The 26,503-nt window shown below is 43.0% G+C and overlaps 1 protein-coding gene across 5 annotated transcripts in view; it reads right to left on the bottom strand.

Moving 5' to 3' along the window:
- The window catches only part of LOC109931916 (thyroid hormone receptor-associated protein 3), a 36,306-nt gene extending 12,263 nt beyond the window's left edge, over window positions 1-24,043 (bottom strand). For 2 of the 5 annotated variants that reach the window (XM_048612898.1, XM_020531189.2), the window contains exons 1-6: window positions 24,019-24,043; window positions 22,027-22,205; window positions 7,500-8,462; window positions 4,724-5,395; window positions 3,030-3,202; window positions 779-887 (exon numbers count right to left, since the gene is read on the bottom strand). In XM_048612898.1, the coding sequence (XP_048468855.1) occupies window positions 779-887; window positions 3,030-3,202; window positions 4,724-5,395; window positions 7,500-8,462; window positions 22,027-22,163 (2,054 nt within the window). In that variant the 5' untranslated portion in view covers window positions 22,164-22,205; window positions 24,019-24,043. Of the gene's footprint in view, window positions 1-778; window positions 888-3,029; window positions 3,203-4,723; window positions 5,396-7,484; window positions 8,463-15,640; window positions 15,775-22,026; window positions 22,206-24,018 lie in introns of those variants that run through there. The other 3 variants (XM_048612897.1, XM_020531187.2, XM_048612896.1) reach the window with 2 other exon arrangements.
- Between the last annotated feature and the right edge of the window lie 2,460 nt (window positions 24,044-26,503).

Consider the following 26,503-nt stretch of genomic DNA (forward strand, 5'->3'; position numbering starts at 1 on the left):
AATGTTACCCATTTTCTACTTAAAACCTTTCAACTTGTACTGTGGACAAAACAGGTAAACACTTGCTCTTAAATAACGGCGAATACTTGGGTGTAACTAACCAGCAGATCCTGCTGACTCTTTTCAGAGCCATCCATAAGACAATCAAGCTGAAACTGGGAACACAGCTCGAAAATGGAAGTTACAACTTGATGGCATTCATAATACATCATACCCAATGAAGTACTTCGATTTTAATGCAAGGGAACTCATTAACCAATTTATGCAAAGCAAGCTTCCACAAACAAGATAAATCATTTACATCATTTTCATGATATTGGTTGAAGGATCAACGTTAACACAGGAGAACATCTATGCTTTTTCAGAAGTGTTACATGATCTTCCACAACCAGCTTAAAAGGGTAGGGTTCTCCGTGTAACATCCCATTTGAAAGTTGAGCCCTTCGACTGTGCAGTGGCCCCAAAGTACTGCAAACTTAGATTCTGTGCTCAAATTGTGGGACTGAACCCAAAGGCTCCTAACCTGAAGGCAAGAGTGCTACCCACTAAGCCAAGTGTCAGCAGGTAATTCTGATACAAAGAATCAGTGCAAAAGGTCAAAATCCAATAGCTGCACAACAGACTGGAGCTTCACTGCACTGTATGCAGGACAGTCAAAATAATCAACAAGAATTGAAATTGGGATTTGAACTTGAGAATCTCTGCACGTGTAGTCCTGAAATTACATTACTCAAGTTTACTAACACCATTCTGTCAAATAAAAAGCAAAACCAGGTACCTATGAATCTCTGGGCTCTTCTGCCTGGGCACTTCCTGTTCGGCGGTTCTCCTTTGGTACATTGTAAAGCGTTCATTTAATGTGACTCCCGCAGACTTGAAGTAATGCTCTGTTGGTGCCAGAGAAAGAAGATAGCCTGTTTTAAGACTTGTTAGTGACAGAAATCACCACTTTTTACAGAAAATAGGAAACTCCAGTCATTAAAAATTATGCACTCTGAATATAACCCAGAGGAGAGAAGCAAAGCAACATCTGGTTGTACTTCAACTCTGACAACTTTTGGGAACGGCTAAATACATCATTTCGAAGATGCTGAAACAGCACAGGAGACGTGGATTCATCTCTGTAGCTGAGCCTTGTCATCGAGACAAGGTTTGCCCATCAAGCTCTGAGAGATGCTTCTACACACCATCTTTACAGAGGGCGAGTGCAACATCAACTATTGTCTTGAGCAGCATCACATTCACTCCCCACTGCAACCCAAAACCTTAAAAAACAAACCGTTTTACATTTGCACGAAGAGTTTACAAACGATGATAGTTAAATGCATACAGCAACTGGTCATCAGCCGCCCCCCACAAGGTTGGCATTAAAAGGAGGAGCTCGTCACCACTCTCCCTGCTCCATCTTTTCCATCCCCATCTCTTTTTCAGGTTCATCCAGTCCTGACTTGCTTTGTTTTGGGGGGGGGAAAAAAAAAACATATTTTGCTCACTCCATCACTTCTTACTTCCTTTCCATGTGGTATTTGTTCAGTCAGTTTGATAGGCCCAAACCTCTATCAGCTTTCAGCTACTTTTGGTTACAGGACCTGGACAGGCCCAGACAGTGTACAGCCTGGCTGACTGGAATTTTCAGATTGCCACACAGCAGAGTACAATGGCAACAGTCAACATTGCCAGTAAGGTTCAGAGACAGGACAACCACATGGATATTCTCGATAGTCAACATTCAGGATCAGTAAGCCAATAATCATTACAACTTTAACATGGAATCAATCATCAGTGAGCATGTATCAACTTCACTCAAGCAACTTCAGCCATGAAGTTCCTTTAAAAATTTAACTACCTGGTAGTTATCACCACTACTAACAGTTTAGCTCCACTAATTAGACTCAGTCAGCAGACAATCGTCATTGTGAAGTTACCCGCATCTTATTTTAGATTCCTTGTAAACCCACAACGTGTCCATCAGGAAATAACCTGCAAAGCTCCGATGTGAGTTAAGTTCCAGAAAAATATCACTTGTTGGGATAAGTTTATATCACATATCACTTCATTGGCTTTCAGTCACATCTATATACAAACATCAGGGAAAAAAAAATTGAGAGGCAATTTAACTGATGAAATCAGATTTCTGCAGACTGCCAGTATGCTTTGAAGGCAAAAAAATACCCAAAGCACACTGCAGATGCTAGATATCTGAAACAAACATAGAAACTATTGCGAACACCCAGCAAAAAAGAAAACTGCTCAATTTAGGCACAGAACAGTTCAAATGGATAGCTGTATTCGAAATTCCCAACATTTACTTTTCATCATAAATGCTGCGCGCCTTGATGAAAGTTTAATCATTCTTTTTCCTTGTCTGTATTTGGTAGCTCACTGGCTGTGTTCATTTATTGAACAATTAACTGGAGAATACTGAATGCATTAAAGTGGTAAGAGAAATTAGACAAAGGGGAGACAGCACAGGGATTCAGTGACTTAAGAAATGGTAATTATTAGGACAGTTTGCTTTTTGACACTGTTAATGGTTCAATGCATTAGAAACTGCATAACGGGAGTGGACAGGAAGGGAGTTTATTACGTTAAGGTTCTCAGGGCAATAAAAGTGAGACATTTACTAATAACTCTCATAAGGAATTAAGGAAAAACATCTTGACACTAAGACTGGTAACAAAGTGGAAACCATGGACACAAGGAACAGTTGAGGCAAATAACATGGATGCATTAAATGCTGGCAAACAAACCTTGGCAAAATGGTCCCATCCAAATTCTATCATGGGATCAATATACAACTGGCATTGCAATGAAGGTCCAAGAAAAATCATGAAATCATTTCTTCTATTAGCATTCAACATACAAGATTGCACAAATGTTGATGAATTTTCATTACAAATTGCGACTTTTATAGATGCTGGAATACCCCCAAACCAAAGCACATATTAAAATACACATCTGCAATACATACCTCACCAACAGGGACAAGATGGAAAAACCTGACCAAGCAGTAACTGTTACTAACATACCTTTCACATGGTGAACCAGAGTCACAATGTGCTGAGCAAAAAGCTCCGAAGGACTACGTCGAGACTGTGCCATCTGAATATGCTGGAAGATAGAACGAAACTCCTGATCTTTTTTGGGTTTGTGAACAAGGTCGCGACAGAGGCGTCGCTCATGGGTCAGGACGTTGGCAGAGCTGGAAAGATAACAAAAAGAGCTTTTTGTTATGAAAGGCCATTCCAAAGTAATGCTAAGCCTATCAATGCAACATGGACTTCAGTATTACAACGCCTCATTTTTCACACCATCCTGACTTTTGTGGGCTTTCGCTCCCCATCATGCGGCAGTGACTCAAACACAAGCTGTCACATTTAGGTGAGTACAGATGTTAATCATTTAAACATATGTATCTTCCAGTTTTAAGTCAGTTTTGCCGAGGAGAGAAAGAACTCTTAAAAAGTGTTCAGTAAACACGTGCTTCGATGAGACAAGAAATATTCGCTATTACGGTCACCACATGAAATGCAGACACGAGCTAAGTACCGTAAGGCATTTTTTATCACCACAAGTTAAGAAGTAAAAGATAGCAAGAAAATTCAAAGTGATGGAAATATGAACATATAGTAAGGACCCATGTGCCAAATGCAATAAATTGTCATTTATCATTTACATTTAAAGATCTAAATTACACAATGATTAATTGCAAATTACAGAGCTGAGATTAGAGTGGTTTCAAGATCATAGTCTCAGTTCTCATAAAATATCAGTGTTCAATGTCATCTTTAAACATGGAATTCCAGTTCATGGGGATGATATAAATCTGCAGACAGCCACACTGTTGCTACACCAGACTGTGGTTGGTTATGTTTGCAATAATTCCCCCAGGGAGGAGTTCATCATCCTTGCAAACACATCATGTGGCAATGACAAAACTTAGTCATCATAACTGGTTATTTGAAGTAGTATGCAATGAGATGGCAGGATACAGCATCACCAGGCTGAGTGGCTTGGCACTGTCACTACAGGAGTTTGGCAGCTCAATTGGATATGCATCTGATATAGGAAGTAGGGATTAGGAAGGGGATGATAGGGTATGGGGTTTGGAGTTGGGGGCAATTATTCTTTTAATGCTTAGAAATAGTGTTATGGGGGAAAAAATAATAAACAAACCAGACACTCTTCTCAAGTTCTACTACAGGACCCTTTCCTGAATAAGAATTCCAAATAAGGACAGTACAGCGACGCAATAACGGACTACGTCACAAAGTTAAGACCACAACTTTAATTCCCAACTCAAGGTACTGATATTAGCTGACTGGCAGCAAAGAGGAATAATAACTCAATGGGACTCTGCTGACTGGACCACTACTCTGTGCCTTGTCAGCTGAAGAGCACATTTTTGTACGCTGCTCCTACTTCTGGGTTAGATAGTTAAAATGATTTGAAAAGGCCCCTTCTCTCCCTTGGGAAGAGGTGAAATGTTTCCATGTTCTGTAAAATCAATAGGGACATTTAGCTGAACAACTCGTTAGTTGACAATAAACAGCCTCAGCCCCTTCCAGAGTTCAGAATGCCTCTCTTTTTATATAATTTCCTTCACTGTTCTGGAAGCATAGAAAGAAGTGAAATTGTCTGATTTTGCAAAAGCATCAGCCATGGCAGGAACTAACATTAACTGTTGACAAAACAAACACACAGCATTCAATCCAATTCTTACCCAAGAGAGTCATCGCCAAACTGCAACGAATCCATTTTCAGTGTCACCTCTGTTGGACGATGTGTTGGTTTGAGCACAGGGGTGCTTTCTTCTTGAGCAGCCGCAACTTCCTGCTCTTTGCTATCGGAGCTTTTCCTTGGGGGTGGAGGACTTTCTGCTCGGCCTGCCTTATATTTTAATGCTTTCACAGGTGACACCTCCCGATATCTGTTCCCATCAGGTTTCTTTGATAGAAATCGCTCCTCTTTTTTGAATTTCTCGGGCATTAATTCCTCCTCCTCCTCCACCTCCTCCACCTCTCTAAACTTCTCCTTGGAGATGGTGATGTGCTTAAAGAAATTTATCTCTTCCCGTTTGCGTGGTCTATCATTGTCATCATCTTCCTCCTCCTCCTCATCCTCCTCATCATATCGTTCCTGCGTTTTACTTGCAATTAATTTGCTCCTGTACTTGAGCTCATCCTCATATCCATATTCTTTTTGGTTCTTGGCTGGGTAGTCCTTATCATGTTCCTCGACCTCCTCTTCATCATAGCCAAATTTGTGACGCATCTCTGCTTTTGAGATTTTTTCAAACTCCTCGGCAACTCCACCCTTGAAACGTTTTGGGGATTGGCTGCTACGGCTGCCTTTTTCTGGAACATTTTTCACGTGGAACTCCGTTTTCACCACACTGCAAGCAGAAAGCCTATCGTGAGCACTGGCCTGGTCTCTCCCTTTCTCTTTTTCTAAATCTGTTCCTTTCTGTTCTTTTTCTCTTCCATTCACCCTATCCTGCATTAACACTTTAGCTTTCTGTTCCTCTGTAAACCTGTGGTTCAACAAAAAAAAAGACAGAAACACACACAAAAAAGAAAAGAAATGCAACGCATTACACAATCAGGGGTCTGTGCTTAAACGAACAAGATCTTACGGCAAGGGTCCATCTCAAAAGGTCTTGTTTTTACCCAAGGCTGAAGCTAAGACTCAAATGCGAAGTCCACTCAAATACTTTCCATCAAGAAACTTAGGTGAAAGGCCAAAGGCCAAATGGCAAGATATCAAAGTTTGAAACAGCATGAAAACGTGGTGATTAGGAACAAAAACTTTGAGTTTAAAAAGGAGGAAGGAATAACATGAAAGAGGAAAGACTGATACAGTTTCACAGTTTTAGATCTTGAGATTGACTCAAAACTGTGTGCAATGAGTCTTAATTTGAGTAAGACTATCAATGTACAATATTAAGGATTCCAACTTTTGGTTCAATGAGGCGCTGAGATGAAGCACGTGCCATCCTGAGTTCTACTGGACGCTCAACAACACTGGACTTACGACGTAGTAAATTAGCAGCACATCCTTTGTGTGTTTACTGGATAATGTCTCAAAGATCTCTCCATATATCATTCCCAAAGACCTAACAGCTGAAAAATTCCTTTACACAAGTTTTCACAGAGGGAAATAAGGAAGTAAAGCTAAGGGTAAAGTCCTCCATTAAACACCGTATATTTGCAGTAGAGCAAGAGCATTTGAGACTGTCCCCACCTCGGAGGAAATTCTAATCAAACATGCCAGAACAAATGGACAATGATGGCTATTAGATACTGAAAGAGCATTCTAGATTCAGCCTCATTAAACATGCTGTTCCACGTATATAAACAGTTGTTTTTAAAAGGGGTCTTCACAAATCTTAAAGGCATGAGCCAAAATATCCATGGCATCCTCAATCGATTGATAAATTTCTACATATTAAAGACATCAATGGATATGGAGTAAATGCAGGAAAACGGCGCTGAGGTAGAAGATCAGCCGTGATCCAGCTAATCGGTTCAGGCTTGATGGGTCAAACGGACTACTCCTGTGCCTACTTCTGAAATTTTAATCCCAGCTGCATCATCATCATGGAGAGGCACTAAGGTAAACCTCAAGCATGTGCATAATGGGCCAAACATATATACTGTATAAAAAGGTTTTTATGTTCATGTTTTATTCTTTGTTCACCTGATGTTTGAAGCACAAGGGACAAGTAGATAACTAAATCACTGCAGGTGGCAACTATAATAGGTGTCCAAAGCCACACTCGTCGGGGCAAAGATTGAACCTAATAGGTACACGCACTCACACCAGCTTAGACGGGATGTTTAACTTGAGCTCATGTCACCAAGAGTAACATACTGTTAATGGATGTCCTTGCAACTCAAATAACCAGGTTTTTTTTTGTTTAAAATGCAGGCAATGCTTTATTTAAGGTCACTAATGTAGTTTGATTCCAGTGTACTCTTTTACCCAAACGATCATGCAACCCAGTTAGATGCTTGGAAATTTTCAATTTAAGGTGCGTAGTTTTGAAGAAAAAAAAAGTCAAGAACTATCCTGTTTGAAAGCCTCTTCCCAAACCAGCTGGGTCAGTACTGAGAAGATTAAGCCCCGGCTTAAAGAAGTTTGCTTCCTTAAGGATTTTCTACATATGATTGATAAGACCTGTTGAATCCTACTCATGTGTTCCCAACCCAATGTTATATTAAGCTCTCAGACATCCAAAAGATATTAAATACTCAGCTATCGAGCTGCTCAGATTATGTGAAAGGATATATCACATACATTATGTGCAGAAGCTGCCCGAAAGTCTCAAATTCTCACCTTTGGAATATCCAGCTTATCCATTACTTGATTTCCATTAGTAGCCTGGAATTTCTGACAATTTTTGAAACAATGCTCTTCACACAGCTCTTTACTTCCAAATAAACAAAAGAAAACGAGAAAGAAATCAAGAATTCAATACTGACCTTCTCGGAACATACCTCTTTAGATATGAAGAGATGGTTGGGGCCGTCTGCTCCACAAACAGGCCAGACATTCCTGGCCGTATTTCCTCTTTCTGTGCAATGCCTTGTGTCAGGGCCGCTGGTGGGCTGTGGTTAGCTGGGGCTTGACGCGACACGTTGCGAATTGTAGAGCTGAGTGACGGAGGGCTCTGGTGAGATGCATTCGGTCTAGTCGGGCTGCGGCTCTGTGGGCTCATCTGCCCAGGGCTCCCGTGAGGTGAAGCATGGCGTGCTGCACCCGACAACGAGGGACTCTGCTGGCTTGGGCTGGAATGCAATGCCGGACTGGTCTTCAACACTACAGTAGAACGTGGGGCTGGACTGGGATGTTTAGGACTGGTGTCATAAGCAGTTAGGCCTTTCCATGAGTCACTGCGTTTGGGGGCCAGGCCAGCAGGGGCCTCAGAGCTGCCATTACCAGCCTGCCCATCTTCAGATGACCGTTTCTGTTGGTCTTCTCCCTCCTGGACAGGAGGTTTAGAAGCAGCCGCTTCTTTCTGAGAAGACTTGGTTTTCTTGCTCCTTCGTTTAGGGGAAGGTGAGCGACTGCGGTGAGGCGAGGAGCGAGACCTGGAGGATGAGGACCTTCCTGACCGGCTGGATGACGATTTGTCTGTGTATCTGGAGCGGCTCCTTGATCTCGGCGATATTGAGCGCCGCTTCGGTGAGCGCGAACGGGACCGGCCCCGCCGCGGGCTGTAGGTTGAGCGGTAGTTGTGCCAGTTGGGCCGGTAGTTACCATAATGGTTGTAATTGCCGTAGTTGCCGTAACCCCCACGGTTATTCCAGTTACCTCTTGGATAATAGCCTCGTCCTCGGCGCTGGATAAAGGGCCGCCTGTAGCCCCGATGGCCTCGAAATTCCCTGGGCTGGTATTCCCGTTGGTAGTTACGTTCCCGGTTATGCTGCGGAGAGTACGACCTGGAGCGAGACCTGGGGCTGAAAATCAAAACAGAAACAAAATTAAAAAGCACGTTAAAATGGGTTAAAATGCTATTTCAATGAAATAGTTACTTTCTGAGGCAGCTGGGTACACTTTCTATCATAGCTCTTCACCGATCTCATTATTGTTCTACTGGTCACCTATAACTTGCATTTCATAACAGTTCTAAGCTATTAAACCACCCGAAGGTCAAATGTCCAAAGAAGCACTGCAAAGCACAATTTTGACACCGAGCCACAAGACAGAATACATTCGGTCAAATGATACCAGTTGGTTAAGGAAATAGTTTTCACTTGGGCAAGTGCTGGTTTATGTGGGCAGCAGTATGTGAATAGATTTAGGGACGGAATTCTAGACTTTGGGGCTTAGAAAACTGAAAGCATTGACTCCAATGGTGCAGCCTGAAAAATGCAAGATGCAGAGCTGCCATATTGCAGAGCAATATTGAATGGATGCAGGGATTTCAGAGGGTTGCAGAAGGCTGCAGAGGTACTGTGTGCTTTTTTTTCCCCTCTTCCTCTGCTATAATATTCGAATCAGATGTTTGGAAAGACATTTTTCAATGGGGTCCCACATGGCCAGGTTTTCCTGATTGTTGGTCTCTCCTAGAAGTTAGAGAGCACCAGGTGAGGACTATTAAAGTTCTAGTAATGACCTTAGTCAAGGACAGGGAACTTGGTACTGACTGGCATTTGCAATCTGGGATCTTCCTGGTTTGTCAAGACTGTAAGGTTTTAAACCATACCTTTCTAAAAAGAAACACTGGAGAGTTAAGTCAACATGATGGTCAGAGTACCTCAGTGCTTGAGCATAGAACTGCCTTGCTACCAAACTGGTTGATGACATACTGTATTGACATTGCTCACCATGATTGATCAATTCGGCACAGTGATGTGGTGCGCCACTGGTCTGGGCTCACCAGTAAACAAACTAAAATCTATTCACAGCTGTCTTTTCTGATGTATTTGAACTCCACAAAAATTGTAGAATTATTCCTTATGTTTCTGTGTGCTAGCTCTTGCTTGGCAGTGGCCCTCACACATCAGAGTTAGAAGTTCTGGATTCAGGTGTTATTTCACATCAGCGATTTGTACACACAATATCGATTGCCATTCCCACATGATTTTTATCAGATTAACCAAAAGTGCTGGTTTCTGATGAATCAATAAACCTAGATATCATACATCCTGTCAGATGAACATACAAAATCTTATGTCATGACTTTGAAGATGTGCCATGAAATTTTCCAGGGCAGCCTGCTCAACATTTGTCTCTCAACTACAATTACCTGGTACTATCAAATTATTGCTCATGGGAGCTAGCTTAGCAAAATTGCTGCTTTGCTTCCTTCAACAGCGATTATAATTCAGAAGCGCGTGGCCTTGGCCATGCTTTCTGATGTCTTGAGGATGTAAAAGGTGCTATTCAAATGCAAAATCATTTTTGCTCCAACTCTGAGAATGCCCTACTTCCCCTTATAAATTGAGGGAACATCCACACTACCAAGGGTGATGTCACTACAAATTATCAACCTCATGCCACCCCTTTCAAGCCAGTGAACTCCTATCTTACAAGCAGCTTGTTGGTTCTGCTGTCCTGTTCAAATCCCTGAGAAACAAACAGTAAGTAACAGCCGCAGCTTGGAACCTTGCCACGTGGTTGGCAAAGACAGCCAATGTGCGCAGAACAGCTGACGAGCAAACTCCCAATGAGAGTAATTTAATGTCATTTTAGCAGGATGTATAGAGATGTTCAAAGATTGAGAAGCTTTGATGGAGTGAAAGGAAGAAAGCACGTCAATAAACAGAAGATAAGATTATTGCCAAATGAACCAGGGGAATAAGACTTTATACAGAGTTATGATCTGGGAGAAGTCCTCAAATTGAAGCAGACAGGGAATGATCTGGAATGCTCTGCATGCAGGGATATTGGAATCAGATTCAAATGCAACTTTCAAAAAGGAACACAGATACTTGAGATGGAAAAATATGCATGGCTACTTGAACTTGCTTAGCCACTGGAAAGAGCCTAGAAAAGGAACTAATTGGATAGCTCATTCAAAGTTCCAGGATAGGCATGGCAGAACAAATAGCTGTCTCCTGTCTGAGAATTTATAATCGTAACTGTTAATGAGGTGGCTATTTCAGTGTCCATCAATTATGCTTAAGTTTTTGATCTGGGCTAAAGCACCTATTCAAGATGCTGTTGATGTATTAACATAAAATATAAAAATATACAACGTAAAACTTGAAATAAAAGACGAAGTGCTGTAAGAACATGAACTGCCAGTTGGCCTCCAAATGATGACGACAGTTTGATATATTGTGTGCGTATGTTAAATCAAAATTATGGACAAACTACTTTGTACTTCAACGTTTCTGCTGTTTTTCATTAGGATTGTGACAAAATCAATGATATGGTAAGTAAGTGGAATAGTTAGCAACAAAAGACAGGCACATTGATAGCAAAATGGTGCCAGTATTTGTACTGTGTAATTGCTCAACATTCGTGTGAAATGTCGTCACTTGGTATTTTAGGAGGCATTAATACATTTTCGATGTTAAACAGTTTATTGCCTTGACTGATTTGGCATTGGTTGAGTTTGGTGTTCTGAAGCTGTATCCTTTCTATCACCAAAATGGCTTATTCCCATCTCTGCCCAATCCACCTCCATGCCACTGAGTTTATTATTTGTGCTTTCACCTTCAGAATTTGTTTTATTCATTCGGGGATTTGTTGGCTAGCCAACATTTATTGCTATCACTAAAAGCCCTCGTGAAGGTATTGATGAGCTGCCACTTTGAACTGCTGCAATCCATTTGGTGTTGGTACAAGCAAAAGGCTGCTTATGGAAGAAATTCCGAGATTTTGGCCCAGCCACAGCGAAGAAGCAGTCATATATTTCCAAGCCAGGATGGTGAATAGTTTAGAGAGGAACTTGCTGGTGATGTTTGATTGTGTGCTACTTTTGTTCTTCGAGATTGTAGCGGTTGTGGGTTTGGAATGCCAAGGAACTTTGATGAAATCCTACAGTGCATCTTGTAGATGGTACACACTGCTGCTTCTGTGCATTGGTGATGGAGGGAATGAATCTTTGTGGATATGGTGTCAATCAAGGGGACTGTTTTGTCCTGGATGGTGTCAAGTTTCTTGTGTTGTTGGAGCTGCACTCATCCAAGTAAGTGAGGAGTATTCCATCACATCCTGACTTGATCTTTGTAGACGGTGGATTGTTTTTGGAGAATCAAGAGGTACATTACTCAATGCAGCATTCCTAGACTCCGATCTGTTGTAGCCACAGTATTTAAGTGAATAGTCTAGTTCAGCATCTATTCAATGGTAAGGAACAGCATGTTGATTGCGTGAGATTCAGTGATAGTGATAACACTGAATGTCAAAGGGCGATGGTTAGATTCTCTCTTCCTTGAGATAATAATTGCCTAGCACTTACATAGTGCAAACATCACTTGCCACTTATCGGCCCAAGCCTGGATATTGTCCAGGTCTTGTTGCATGTAGACTGCTTTAGTATCCGAGGAGTCATGAATTGTACTGAACAAGTTGCAATCATTCTCAATACTCAAACACTACCCCGGCCACACACAATCTTTCCACAGAGGTAAAACTGCCATAAATATACATTCTTGCCTTAAGTTTCTACTCACCCCTAACTTGTCATTACCCTCATGTGCAACCCCCAGCCTTTTCCCTGAATGATTCACCCATTTTGATTTGAACAACTGGAACATCTCATCTGCACCCTTCACCTTCAGAAACCTGCTCAAAACCTCAAATGAGCAAGGAAGCTGGAGCCTGTGAAAAAGCAGACAGAAAAAAACAGCAATTGAAGAGGCCAGGGCTTGTAGACAGGAAGGGAGAAGAGGCCAGAGGGAAATGGAGAAGAAAGTCAAAATGACTCAGGAATGATCAGGGAGGATGCCTGTGCTGGGATACAGTTGCAGGTGCAGGATTCCTTCTCTCAACTGTCATGAATCCAGTTAGTCCTTGCTCAAAGATGCCTCGTTTGTTTGATATTGGCTCACTTTAAGATTGGTAAGTAATTAGGCACTAAAATTCCACATTGCCATTTTGGAACAACTTGCCCTTCTCTCTGGTTTGCAGCCTCTCCTTGTGCCACATTGACGTCCATGGTCTTCATCGTGGACTGCCCACCCATCAGGTCCCAGACCAACTGCCAGAACAATTGCTCACCCCCAGCATTGATGCTGCCACTGTCCATAAGCATCACCTGAAAGTTTATCACCACGCTCAAAACTAGCCCAGCCATGCTGTAGCTGCCCCTCCTGGCCAACAGGGTGGTGGCCACTCTGATCTCAGTCACCCCACCCTAAACTGGGCACTGGCAATTTCAGGAACAAATCGATCCCTCTCACTGATGAGGTAGCAGTTGAAACTGCATGGCCTCTGCAGTTGCAGACTGTAACCTGTAGTCAGCAGAACAAAGTAGGATAGTAATCAATTCTATTCAGACTCTCAGCCAGCTATGAGGGGAGTCCCACCAACAACAGGAGTCAACAAGAAGGGGTACCATGAACCCCCACAAAGGCACCACCAGGCAGTAGCCATAATACAGCCAGAAACAAGCAAGGGCCCCAGATGCGGCCCACTACCTACTGAAAATAGCCACAGTCATGACAGTTCCCAAGCTGTGGGACTGTCTCTCTCAATGTTGAGTACAAATCTTAGCAAATTAACAAATGAAATTATTAGATGGTCATAGTTCTTGCAGATTTTTCTGAAAACGCTGCCAACTGTTTAAATACAAAGGAACCGACAGATCAGGAAGTAAGACTCTGTTACGGATTTGGTTTGATATTTTGTCTGTGAGGCACTGCCTCACCAGCAGGGTCCAGTGTTGAGCCGAATTTTGCATTGGTTGTTTGGAAAGAAACAAGAGCCCCCAAAAAAGAGATGCTTTCAGTTAAATGAAGCCTCAGAGGACATCAGAATACAAACAATGGTCTTAATAAAGATCCCTCTCAGACAATATACTTCATTCAGAAAGGGGTTAGGAGCTAGCACGGTGCCTTATGTAGGAGTTACAGTTTCTACTCCGTACAAGCGGCTCCTTTATGAAAGGTACCTTTCTGGCTGGGTAAAACTGACTATGCTCATTAGAAGCACAAAGACCAAGGCAAATGATACTCATACTTGAAGTGTTAAATTATGTGAAGAGAACATGTTTTATGACTGTCAGTTTAGAAGATGAGGACAGAATGCTTTACAACCATAAAGTGAGTCAATAGGATATATACAGAAACTATTTCCTCTAGTAGAGAGATCCACAATATTAAACAATCATAAAATTAGGCAGCACCCTATAATTAGTGTAAAACATGAAGAATCATTCCACAAAGAATAGTGAACATTTCGAACACTTTCAAAAGGTTGTGAATGCTGGGGACAATGCTAGGAAGCTTTGTAGACTGAGATTGACAGATTGTTATTAGATGAAGGGCTATGGAGTTGAGATACAGATCATCCACAATCTAATTCAATGCTCCAGCAGGATCGTAGGGTTGAATAACCTATGGATATTATTTTATGAATGACTCTACACTTCTTTATTGGGTGAAGAAGGATTTTTTTTCTCCAGACCCATCCTGAAGTTCTCAGGTTCGGTTGACTGAATTCCCAATATTTGCCGCACTGGGCAGCACAGGCATACGTACTGAGCAATAAGAGCTGTCAGCTGCTCAGACTAGCAACTGCTGGTGAGTGAAGGGTACAAACCACTTGAGAGAAAAAAAACCATTTAGAGATGAAAACCTGTGGAACTGCTGGGGGGGAGTGGGGGGGGGGGTGGAGTGAGGGGGAGAGAGAGAGAGAGAGAGAGAGGGGGGGGGGTGGGGGGGGCACCATCAAAGCTTAGGCAGGCACGGTGCCTGTAACCTCCCTCCCAGTGACGCCAGTCTTGTAGCATAACTTTTAAAGTTTATTTCGCAATGCATGCCTGGTGCGCCTGAAATAAATTAGAAACCACTGGCTCCGAGTAGTGCTCAGCAAGAGTCCTCGGTGACTCATCCACTGTCCATTCCCTTAGCAAGGCAAGTGGCACAACAGCAGCAGGGAGGCAGACAGCAACAACAGCAATCTACTGGCTACCGGTAGTTCCAAAGTGATGTGGATGCACAATGATGACGTCAACAACACCAATATCCTGTTCAGATACACCATCACCAAACAGCTGTCCCCACTCTACCCCATCACCATTCTCACATCCACCAAAAACTTCACTAATTCTCAGAGTTCTAGTATGCTTTCACTGGGTTACAATCTTATCCACGTCATTGCAAATAATGGATGTTGCACACATCAACAGTGGGAGGCAAAAGCTGACAAAACAAGGCCAATTAGGAGAAATCTTTCAGGACGTATAGAGGCTGACTCACAGTTGTACGGGTGATAGAGAACAGGGAGTGATTCGTATAATTCTGACACTATGAGCCCTGTAGCAGTAACAAAACTGGAGAAACACACTCGAGTACAAGTTGGTTCCCTAAATTCCCCACACCCCCTACCAATTTCTACCCAGTTAGTTGCTTGGCTAGATGAACAACACAGTATGACCACGCCTGAACTCTGAACACAATTTCTAATGACTCAAACTAACAAAGATTACAAGGGGTAGTACAATATAGACAAAACAACATTCAGCATATCAACAGTTAACAGAAAATGCCTCCCTGTCTCCTCACCCACAGCTGCAGTTAACAGAAAATGCCTGTTTCTCCCTCTCTCTACCCCTCATTCCCAGCTGTGGCCCCTTAGATGTGAAAGCAATGAGAAGCAAAAGGTATGTCGAGTTTTCAATCTTCTAAAGCTCGAAATATTTAATCTTTTGAAGGAACAAAACCTTGCTCAAACATCAAGTTTCGTTAAACTTATTCTAAGTTACTCAAAAAGAGAGAAGGTAGTGAACAGATACTTATCTTGCAAATTTCTTTCAGTTGCATGCTACACCAGGTTACCAGCATTTTAAGCACATGAAAAGAGAACTTTAAAAGCTAACACAGGGGCCGTGCTGGCAGCTAAACTAACTGTTCTACAAAGCTGTCCCTGGGGTAACAGAAGGAAAAGAAACCCTTCAGCTAAATAAATTACAAATTAAGAAGCAAAAAACAGATTGAGAAGTTTGAATTGCAGTGCTTACCCAGCGTAGCTTTTCATCGAGAGGAATGTGTGCCCCAGTGATCAACCACATTGCGAGGAATGACACAGCTACAGCCTGCCTGCTAAAGCCATTTTACAGTATCAAGTGAACAGCTCACCTCAGCTCTAACTCTCACAGGAAGAGGCCGGCTGTTCGGAACACAAGCCAGACAGGAATTGAATTTTTTTTTCAGAAGTCTTTATTTCTGGCATCAGTTCTGCCAGCAAGAGTCAGGGAGTGAATCAGCCAAAAGATTTCATTTACTGTGGAAAGAACGGATTTCACTTAGCTCCCTATATATCAAGCCTTAGACAGCTCCAAGTGTTTAGCAGCTGGTGGGTGGGTTAGTCGTAATCCACTCGAGACTTTTGTGCGTTCTGCAACTGTGCCACTTACTCCTACTGAGTCCACAGGGATCAGAGGAATGGGAGTAGCCCTGGCTAAACGGATGGCAATTCTGTTTGTTAATGTAATCTCAGCAACGCTTAGGCGCAGAACCAATAACAATTAATTTGTTCAAAAAAGGGAATAGGGATAACCCTGGAAATTACAGGCCAATTAGTCTTACTTCAGTGGTGGGCAAATTACTGGAAAGGGCTCTGAGAGATAGGATTTATGATCACTTGGAGAGGCACAGTTTGATTCGTGATAGTCAACATGGATTTGTGAGGGGTAGATCATGCCTCACAAACATTACTGAATTCTTTGAAGAGGTGACCAAACACGTGGATGAAGGTAGAGCAATGGATGTGGTATACATGGATTTAAGTAAGGCGTTTGATAAGGTTCCCCATGGTAGGGTCATGCAGAAAGTAAGGAGGCATGGGATAGGGGGAAATGTGGCAGATTGGATTCAGAATTGGCTGACCCTTAAAAGACAAAGAGTGGTAGTGGACGGAAAATATTCAACATGGTGCTCAGTTAGGGTGGTGTACCACAAGGATCTGTTCTGGGTCCTATTCTATTTGTGATTTTTGTAAATGATTTGGATATAGGAGTGGAAGGGTGGATTAGTAAGTTCACGGACGATACGAAGGTGGGTCGAGTTGTGGATAGTGCGGATGGCTGTTCGAGGTGACAAAGGGACATTGATAGGATGCAGAGCTGGGCTGAGAAGTGGCAGATGGAGTTTAACCCTGAAAAGTGTGAGGTGATTCATTTTGGAAGGACAAACCTGAAAGCAGAATACAGGGTGAACGGAAAGATTCTTGGCAGTGTGGAGGAGCAGAGGGATCTCGGGGTTCATGTCCACACTTCCCTGAAAGCTGCCACCCAGGTGGATAGAGTTGTTAAGAAGGCGTATGGTGTGTTAGCTTTCATTAATAGAGGGATTGAGTTCAAGAGCCGGGAAGTTATGCTCCAGCTATACAAAAGCCTGGTTCGGCCACATCTGGAGTATTGTGTTCAGTTCTGGTTGCCTCATTACAGGAAAGTTGTGGAAGAATTGGAAAAGGTGCAGAGGAGATTTACCAGGATGTTGGCTGCAATGGAAGGAAGGTCTTACGAGGAAAGGTTGAGAGAGCTGGGGCTTTTCTCTTTAGAACAACAAAGGATGAGAGGGGACTTGATAGAGGTGTACAAAATGATCAGAGGTATAGAGTGGACAGCCAGAGACGTTTTCCTAGGGTGGAGGTAGCTATTACGAGGGGGCATAGTTTTAAAGTGAGTGGAGGTAGGTACAGGGAAGATGTCAGAGGTAGGTTCTTTACTCAGTGAGTGGTAGGGGTGTCGAATGCATTGCCAGAGGGGGTGGTGGAGTCGGCCTCATTAGGGGCATTTAAGCGGCTATTAGATAGGCATATGGATGATAGTATAAGGTAGGGGTGGAGGTTAGATAGACCTTAGATTTAGGGTAAAAGTTCGGCACAACATCGTGGGCCGAAGGGCCTGTACTGTGCTGTACTGTTACATGTTCACTGTTCTAAACATGAGTACGAGTGAAAAAAATACACCGGTCAATGGATCAAACGGTGAATGCAATCCGATATGGCACAATGCAATGCAGACGAGGTAGACTCCAATGCAAATTCCCAATCTGCACAGAGTTGGCTGGTCTTAAGCCAGAGTGCCATTAGGGAAAGTACCAAATTCATCATGGCTTCCAACAAAACATGTTTATCTGCCTTTGTGCTTGAAGGGAATTTCATAAACTTTGTCTTTTAAACTAGAGTACAATTTTTGGTCATGGAATTGGCCCCCAATTTCTACTGCGTGCATTTATTTTCATTAGGAGTGACAGCAAACCTTGCATTGCCCAAATGTGGCAATGCCTGGACAATATTCAAGCTTGGGTTAATAAATGACAAGTAACATTTTGCAATACAGTTCCAGATGATGACCATCATCAACAAGAGAATCTAATCATTCATAGCATTTTACTTCTGAAACCCCACTTCCAAATAACTTCCTGAAGGCCACCACTGACCAGAAAACAAACTGGAGCAGCCACACAAATATTGTGGCGACAAGAACAGGTCAGAGGCCAGGAACTCTGCAGAGAATAAATGACCTCCTGACTCCCCAAATCCTGACCAACATCTACAAGGCAGAAGTCAGGAGTGTGATGGAATACTCCCCACTATCCTGGATGGGTGCAGCTCCAACAGTACTCAAGAAGCTTGACACCATCAAGGACAAAGCAGTCACCTTGACAGGTACCATATCCACAAACATCCAGTCCCTCCAACACCAATGCTCAGTAGCAGCAGTGTACACTATCCACAAGATGCACTGTCAAAATTCACCACAGATCCTTAAACAGTACCCAGAAGCACAAGGCTAACGGATGTATTGGAACATTTTTTTTATATTCATTTTTTTTTTATATTTACTCTTGGAACATGGACATCACTGACTGGCCAGCATTTCTTGCCTGTCCCCGGTTGACCTCGGATGGCATGGTGGCTCAGTGGTTAGCACTGCTGCCTCACAGCGCCTGGAACACAGGTTCAATTCCACCCTCAGGCAACTGCCTGTGTGGAGTTTGCACATTCTCCTTGTGTCCACATGGGTTTCCTCCCACAATCCAAAGATGTGCAGGCTAGGTGGATTGGCCATGCTATATTGCCCAAGTGTTCAGGGATGTGCAGATTCAATGGCTTATAGGGGGATGGGTCTGGATTGGATGGTCTGAGCGTTGGTGTGGATTTGTTGGGCTGAAGGGCCTGTTTCCACAGTGTAGGGATTCTATGATCTATGATAGTCAGCTGCCTTCTTGAACTACTGTAGTCCATGTGCCGTCGGTTGACCCACAAAGCCCTTAGGGAGATAATTCCAGAATTTTGATCTTGTCAGGTGGTTAGCTGCCCACCGCAGTATTCTGAGCCTCTGACCTGCTTTTGTAGCCACTGTGTTCACGTGGCGAGTCCAGTTGAGTTTCTGGTCAATGGTAACCCTGCCAGGGGCATAACAAGTTCTGGATCACAAGCCTTCAGTACCATTGCCAGAATGCTGTCAGGGCTATGTGGCAAAAAGCAAAACGTACGTTGGCTGGGGGATTTCAATGTCCACCAAAAGTGGCTTTGCAGCAGCAGTAGAGTCATTCGCCTGTGTTTGGCCCAAATCCCTCTGAACCTTTCTTATCCCACGAACCTGTCCAAATGTCTTTTAAATTTGTAATCATCCCCGTCACTACCACTTCCTCTGGCAGCTCGTTCCATATATGCACCTCTCTCTATGTGAAAATGTTGCTCCTCAGGTCTATTTTAAATCTTTCCCCACTCACCTTAAACCAATGCTCTCTAGCTTTGGATTCCTCTACTCTGTGGAAAAGACCTTGGTAATTCACCTTACCTGTGCCCCTCATGATTTTATAAACTTCTATAAGGTCATTCCCCAGCCTCCTATTCCACAGGGGAACAAGGTCCCAGCCTATCCAGCCTCTCCTTATAACTCAAACCTTCTTGATAACATCCTTGTAAATCTTTTTTGCACCCTTCCCATTTGAATAACATTCTTCTTATAGCAAGACAACCAGAATTGTATGCAATATTCCAAATGTGGCCTCACTAATGATGTCTTGTACTGTTATAGCATGACATCCCAACTCCTGTACTCATTTCATTGCCTGATGAAGGCAAGTGTGCCAAATGCTGCCTTCACCACCCTGTCTGCCTATAAAGCCACTTTCAAGGAACTAGGTACCCGCACGCCTTGATCTCTTAGTTCGACAACACTCCCCAGAGCCCTACAACTGTTTGAGCTGGTCGTGTCCTTAAGAATATAGCTGCCAGACTGGGTCTGCAGCAGGTGATGAGGGAAACAACAAGAGGGCAAAACATCTTTGATCTCATCACATGTCCATGACAGTAGGCGGGAGTGTGATTGCTGCACAGTCCTTGTGGAGGTAAAGTCCCACCTTCACATTGATAATACTCTCTAGACTATACATCCTTGCAACCCACTTCCTGTAAAGATTCCATCCCATTGTCTCAGTTCCTCCCACTCCGTCGTATATGTTCAGACGAGGCCAACTTCGACAAGGGAGCCTCCGAAATGTTCACCTTCTTCCTCAACTGAGGATTCCCCAGCTCTGTGATCAACAGGGCCCTCAACCAGGTCCGATCCATCTCCCGTCCCCACCCCTTCTCTTCCTCCTGCAACAGCAATAGGGATCTCCTTGTCCTTACCTATCATCCCACCAGAATCCACATCCAGAAGATCATCAGGTACCATTTCCGCCACCTCCTGCAAGATGCCACCACCAGACACACATTCCCCTCCCCTCCCCTCCCTTGTTCACCTTCCACAGGGACCGTTCCCTCCAGGACATCCTGGTCCACACTTCCTTCACCCCCAATACCCCCTCACAGCCCTACGGCACCTTCCCCTGTAACTGGTGAAGGCGCAATACCTACCCATTTACCTCCTCGCTCCCCAGTATCCAAAGGTCCAAACATACCTTCCAAGTGAAGCAACACTTCACGTGCACTCCCCAGAATCTAGTCTACTACATTCGCTGCTCACAATGTGGTCTCCTCTACATTGGGGAAACGAAACGTAGACTAGGTGACCGCTTCGCACAACATCTATATTCTGCTTGCAGAAAAGACCCTGAACTACCTGTTGCCTGCCACTTTAACACACCACCCTGTTCCCTGGCCAACATCTCTGTCTCTGGCTTGCTGCAGTGTTCTAGCGAAGCTCAATGCAAGTTAGAAGAACAACACCTCATTTTCCGCTTGGGGACCCTGCAGCCCTCCGGACTCAATATCGAGTTCAATAATTTTACAGCCTAAACTCTCCCATGTCCTAGCTCCCTACCCCACACACCAGGTCTTGTTACCACATAGCCTGCCATTACACACTACCTGTTATTAGTCACTAATAGTCCCCATTAACAACTATTCACCCTCCCAGCCTGATCGTTATCAACTCTGTGTCTGTCCAACTGCTCTTCTCTCTCTTTGGGCTTTATCTTATCATTTACTCTCCACCCCATCCACTTCCCCTTTTTTCTGCATATAAACTGATGCTTTCCCAGCCACCATTAGTTCTGAGGAAGGGTCACCGGACCCAAAACGTTAACTCTGTTTTCTTGTTCACAGATGCTGCCAGAACTGTTGAGCTTTTCCAGCAACTTTGTTTTTGTCCCTGATTTACAGCATTTGCAGTTCTTTCGGTTTTTATACTCTCTATCATGTTGTGTGGCACTATCACTGTGCTAAATGGGACAGATTTCAAATAGATCCAGCTATTCAAAACTGGGCATCCATGTGGGCCATCAACAGCAGCAGAAATATACTGCCACACAATCTGCAACCTCATAGTTAAACATTTGCCCACTCAACCATTATTAAGCCAGGGAAATCAACCCTGGATCAAAGAAGAGTGCAGGAGGACATGCCATGTGCAGCACCTGGCATACCTAAAAATGTGGTGTCAACCTGGTGAAGCTACCAGACAGGATGATTTGCATGCCAAACACCATAAAGAGCAAGTGATAGACAGCCAAGCGATCTCACAACCAGCGGATCAGATCTAAGCTCTGCAGTCCTGCACATCTAGTCATGAATGGTGGTGGTGGAGGAGGCTGCACAAATATCCCCACCCCCATGGCAGAAGAGCCCAACACAAGTGTGAAAAATGGTAAGTAACATTTGCGCCACACAAATGCCAGACAATGACCATCTCCAATAAGACAGAATCTAACAATTCCCCCTTGATATTCATTGGCATCACCATCGCTAAGTTAGACTAATGCAGGTTATTACTGGCCTTCAAGGATGCTCAACATAGGTAGGGGCACTGTTGGATTTTAATCAGCTAGAACCATACACTTTACCTGCACAGAGCACTGGGAAGCTGACTGATAACCTACCCAGCTATAATCAGAGAGCATTAGCTTCACAAAATCAGGATGTAATGATCTCAAGAAATTCTCTCACCTGTACTTCCGTTTGCGAGAGTGAGACCGGGAACGAGAACGTGAACGAGACCTTGTAAAGGACCGGGAGCGAGAACGAGAGCGGGACCTTGAATGAGACGACTGTGACCTGGACTTTGAACCGGTAGCTTTCGACATTTTTCAATGTGGATGTGACAAAGTGAGCTTGTCACTTTGTATCTGTCAAAAAGGAGATGTAGAAACTTAACAAGAGGATACCAGAGAAATTAGTGAGTGCAAAAGATAGATAAAAGCATGCAAACAGATACAGCCATCATTAACACGAGCACTTGGATCGAGTGGTGTGTCATACAACTCGATACTGCTTTTAGTTTTACACTATTTCCCTCTCCAATTTCATTCCCATGTCACTGGCAAAAGGAGGCCCCTGAAACTGGGAGGCGAATATTAAACCTCAACATTGTAACAAAAAATGAATTTACTGAGTTGGAATTTACAGAAAAGATTAATTTTACAATGATGTTTTAAGAGACCATTGCAACTTTTGACTGCAGGATGATGTGGGAGAACAGCATTCTCTAAGTCTTTTGCCGTCACTGCAATCGAATGGGAACAAAAAGGGTGAGGGAATTGATGCAGCTTGTTTGCTGGAGAAGAGTTGGGTTCTGGGAATGATTTCAGACAGGTGGGGAAACAGCCTGAATGCCTCAGGTACCTCAGATACTCACAACTCTATCCTTCTACAGATGGCATCTAAACCAGGTTCTTGTTGATGCAAGGAACCAAGTTCACCATTATGCTACTAATATTTTTGATACTCACAATCATGGGACAATTTCACCACTGCCCCAGGATGTGGATCTGTGCAGAACAAGGACTACAGGACTAAGTTAGTGCTGCACATTGGTGTGCATCAGACCAAAACCCCCTGCTCAAAATATATTAAGATAGCCTAGATCCTAACTTTTTCTAATTTTAAAGGTAAGTGTTATCCGTTGCGTTCCATAAGCAAATAAATTGGTCAAACTACTCAACGTTAAGCAAAACACACTTTATTTTTACACTACAGTTAAAATACAGAAAAGTAAAAATAAAAGAACTGGCTTAACTGTAACATATCAAAATGCTTAACAAAATAATATATATGAACTACTAATTAACTGTTCCAATATAGTAAGATCCCATAAACATACCCTTGGCAAAGGCAAATTCAGTAAAAATAGGTTGCCTCACATGCAATTCTAACAGCAGGAAGAGAACACAGCTGTAACAGACAGAGAAATTAGAGCTTCAACATCCAGCTTCAGGACCCCAGCCACTGCTGCTGAAGGCTAAAACTAAAAAGTCCAGTTCTGTGGGAGTTTGACCCCACTCATCAGACTGTTCCTATTGTTCCAATTTCAGAAAAACCCTAAGGTCTCACAAGCTGTTTATTGGCTTGAGCGGTCCACTCGTCACCTCTACAGGACAAAATACACGTCTTAAAGCTATAGTATTGCCACAAAGTGATCTACATTTCTTTAGCCCTTACACTTAGGGTCAGAATGAATTTTATCCTGGGAGACAGATCGATACAAAACCAGACCCAAGTTTTAATTTAGTTCCAACACAATGCATGGAAACCCCCTGGTCGGATGAGAAGTACAACCCAGCTAGCAGCCAATAAGCTTTCATGACTTTTAAAAAAGACAGTAGGTCAATCTCCGAACTAAAAAATAAATTCCACTGCTGCTGCAAACAAAGCATCGCCAAGTTACACCTCTCTCCTTTAGCCAGGTGCCATTCTTACTCACTTAACTGAGAATGACACACAGAACTCTCCCCAGCACTGATCTTAACAGGGAGAGAGGAGATCACCATGTTTCTAGCAACAAAACATCAGGAAAGATGAAACTGAGAAACAGGCCTACAGTTCATTGAAACTCAATTCTGCACCCTAAAGTGACCTCATCTGGTTGATCATTCAGACAGTTATCACTAAGTCTGTAATCGCGAGAAATCATTTTCACATTTCATGATCACAATGGTTTACCTTAATTTAGAAACAGGATTCTGAGATTCTCTAACTCTGAAAATATCTCTCAGAACTTTAAAGTGTCTTTAAGAAACTGGAAATCGCCACATTTCATGGAAGGACCCAAGGAATATGTGAGATTTCATTTCATTCCAAGTTTCCAATGTGTCTACGGGAACAATGAATAGCATGGGATAATGCATTAGACTCAGCAAATAAAGGAGCATGACAAATGAATATTATTTGTCTATCAAACAGTTGAGCTATAAGCATCAACTCCAGATAATGGAGCCATTGTAATGTTTACCATTTAAGAGAAATCCCAGGAATTGAACTACAGCAGACAGAGGAGAGGAAATGAAGAAGGGGAAAGAAGAAATGGGAGCTGAATAAAGTGGATAGAAAACATAAGTAATCACTCAAGGTCCTGGCTGATCTCCTACACTCTCTTCTTCAGTACCCCTATATCCCACAATTCCCTTGCTATCCAAAACTCTGTCAATCTCACTCTTGAATATACTTAAAGACAGAACATTCTGAACTCTCTAGGGAACAGAGTTCTAATAACTCACTAGCATTTGACTGAAGAAATTTCTCATTTCAATCATAAGTGGCTGACCCCTATCTGAAAATGTTATCTTTAGTTACAGACTCCTCAGCCAGGGGAAACATCTTCCCATCTCCTTCCCTGACAGTCATAGAATCCCTACAGTGTGAAAACAGGCCCTTTGGCCCAACAAGTCCACACTGACCCACAGAGCAACCCACCCAGACCCATCCTCCTATAACCCACCTAATCTACACATCCCTGAACACTACAGGCAATTTAGCATGGCCAATCCACCTAACCTGCACATCTTTGGACTGTGGAAGGAAACCGGAGCACCCGGAGGAAATCCATGCAGACACGGGGAGAATGTGCAAACTCCACACAGACAGTCGCCCAAGGGTGGAATCGAACCCGGGTCCCTGGTGATGTGAGGCAGCAATGCTAACCACTGAGCCACCGTACCGCCCTTAAGAATAATGTATGTTTCAGTGAAATCACAGGGAAGACAGGCCTAGGATACTCAATCATCTCTCTTTGGACAATCCTCTCAGATTAGGAACAAGTCTAGTGAAGGGCTTCTTGATCGTTTTGCTTTTGAAGCTCCCAATCCTAACGATAAAAAAACCTCTGACTCTCCGTAACATAAGTACTTTTCTCTCTTCAGAGTTCCCCTTGAGAACGCCTGGTTTAGTGAACTTTGGTTGCACTTCTTCTAAAGGTAGCTATATCCTTCCTTAAGGAAAATGAAATCCTATGCAGTGATTCAGATGTGGCCTTACCAATTCCCTACATCTGTGCTAAGTTCACCCTTGTTATCCAATCCCTTAAGTGTAAAAAAAAGGCTAACAGACTATTTGGTTTCTTAGCTGCTTTCTGAATCTGCATGTTGTCTTTGTTACAAGAACATCCTGGTCATTCTGAACACCAGTATTTCCCAGCTCCCACTACTTTAAAACATAATCTTCTTTTCTATCATTCCTACTACATGGGTGGCCTCACACTTCGCTACATCATTTTTCAACTGCCATGTTCTTGACCACTCCCTTAACTTTTCCTTAACCTTTTGAAGCTTCCCCAAAGCTTACAATTCCACCTAACTTTATATCATTAGCAAATTAAAGTGAGTGTGCAACAGACAGAAGTAAGAGAATGAATGAGACTGGGCAGATTTGAGCTGTAAAACCAATTATGCATTGCTCCAAACTGACTGAAGTTCTAAGTATTATGACTTTTCTCCTGTTCCTTATAATCGTACTGCAGTGAAATAATTTTACTGGACCACTCCACAACACAAATATATCAGCCAGAATTGTACCATGAGAACCAGGGGTGTGGTTTGGGTAATAAATTATGCCAGTGACACCTAGCACTTCACTATTACACATTTCAGGTTCTTTGCCCTTTACAATTAAGCCTGTGACCTTACTTCCTGGACAGTTAGGTTTGTGCAGTAATTGTTAGAGTCAGAAATAAAAGTACTTCAGCAGTTCTTACCATAGTACAGTGCATACACAGATCTACATGACATAAAAAAAGAGAACTAGTAGGCCATATAGTCCACCAAGCCTGCTCCAACATTCTAGATCTGACCTTCAAATTTAACTCTATTTCACTCCCTCCAATCCTCATGTACCTCGATTCTTTTGGATTCCAAAAATTAACCCCTTGTCCTGAGACTATGCCCCTCTAGTTCTCTTATATCCACAGTAGCAGTCTCTCAGCATCTATCCTGCCAAACCCTCCTTGAATCTTGTATCTTCAAGGAGATTACCCCTCATTCTTTTAAACTCCAGAGCATATAGAATGATTTTGCTGAATCGCCCTGAAGGTCAACAACCTCACCCAAGAAATCAATTTAGCAAATCTTCACTGCGTACATTCCAAAAATTGTACTTACAGAAAAATAGAGACTAGAACTGCACTGAACACTCCTGGTTGTGGTCTCACCAAAGT

Source organism: Rhincodon typus, chromosome 27 (genome assembly GCF_021869965.1).
Source record: "Rhincodon typus isolate 14 chromosome 27, sRhiTyp1.1, whole genome shotgun sequence".
Lineage (NCBI taxonomy): Eukaryota > Metazoa > Chordata > Chondrichthyes > Orectolobiformes > Rhincodontidae > Rhincodon > Rhincodon typus.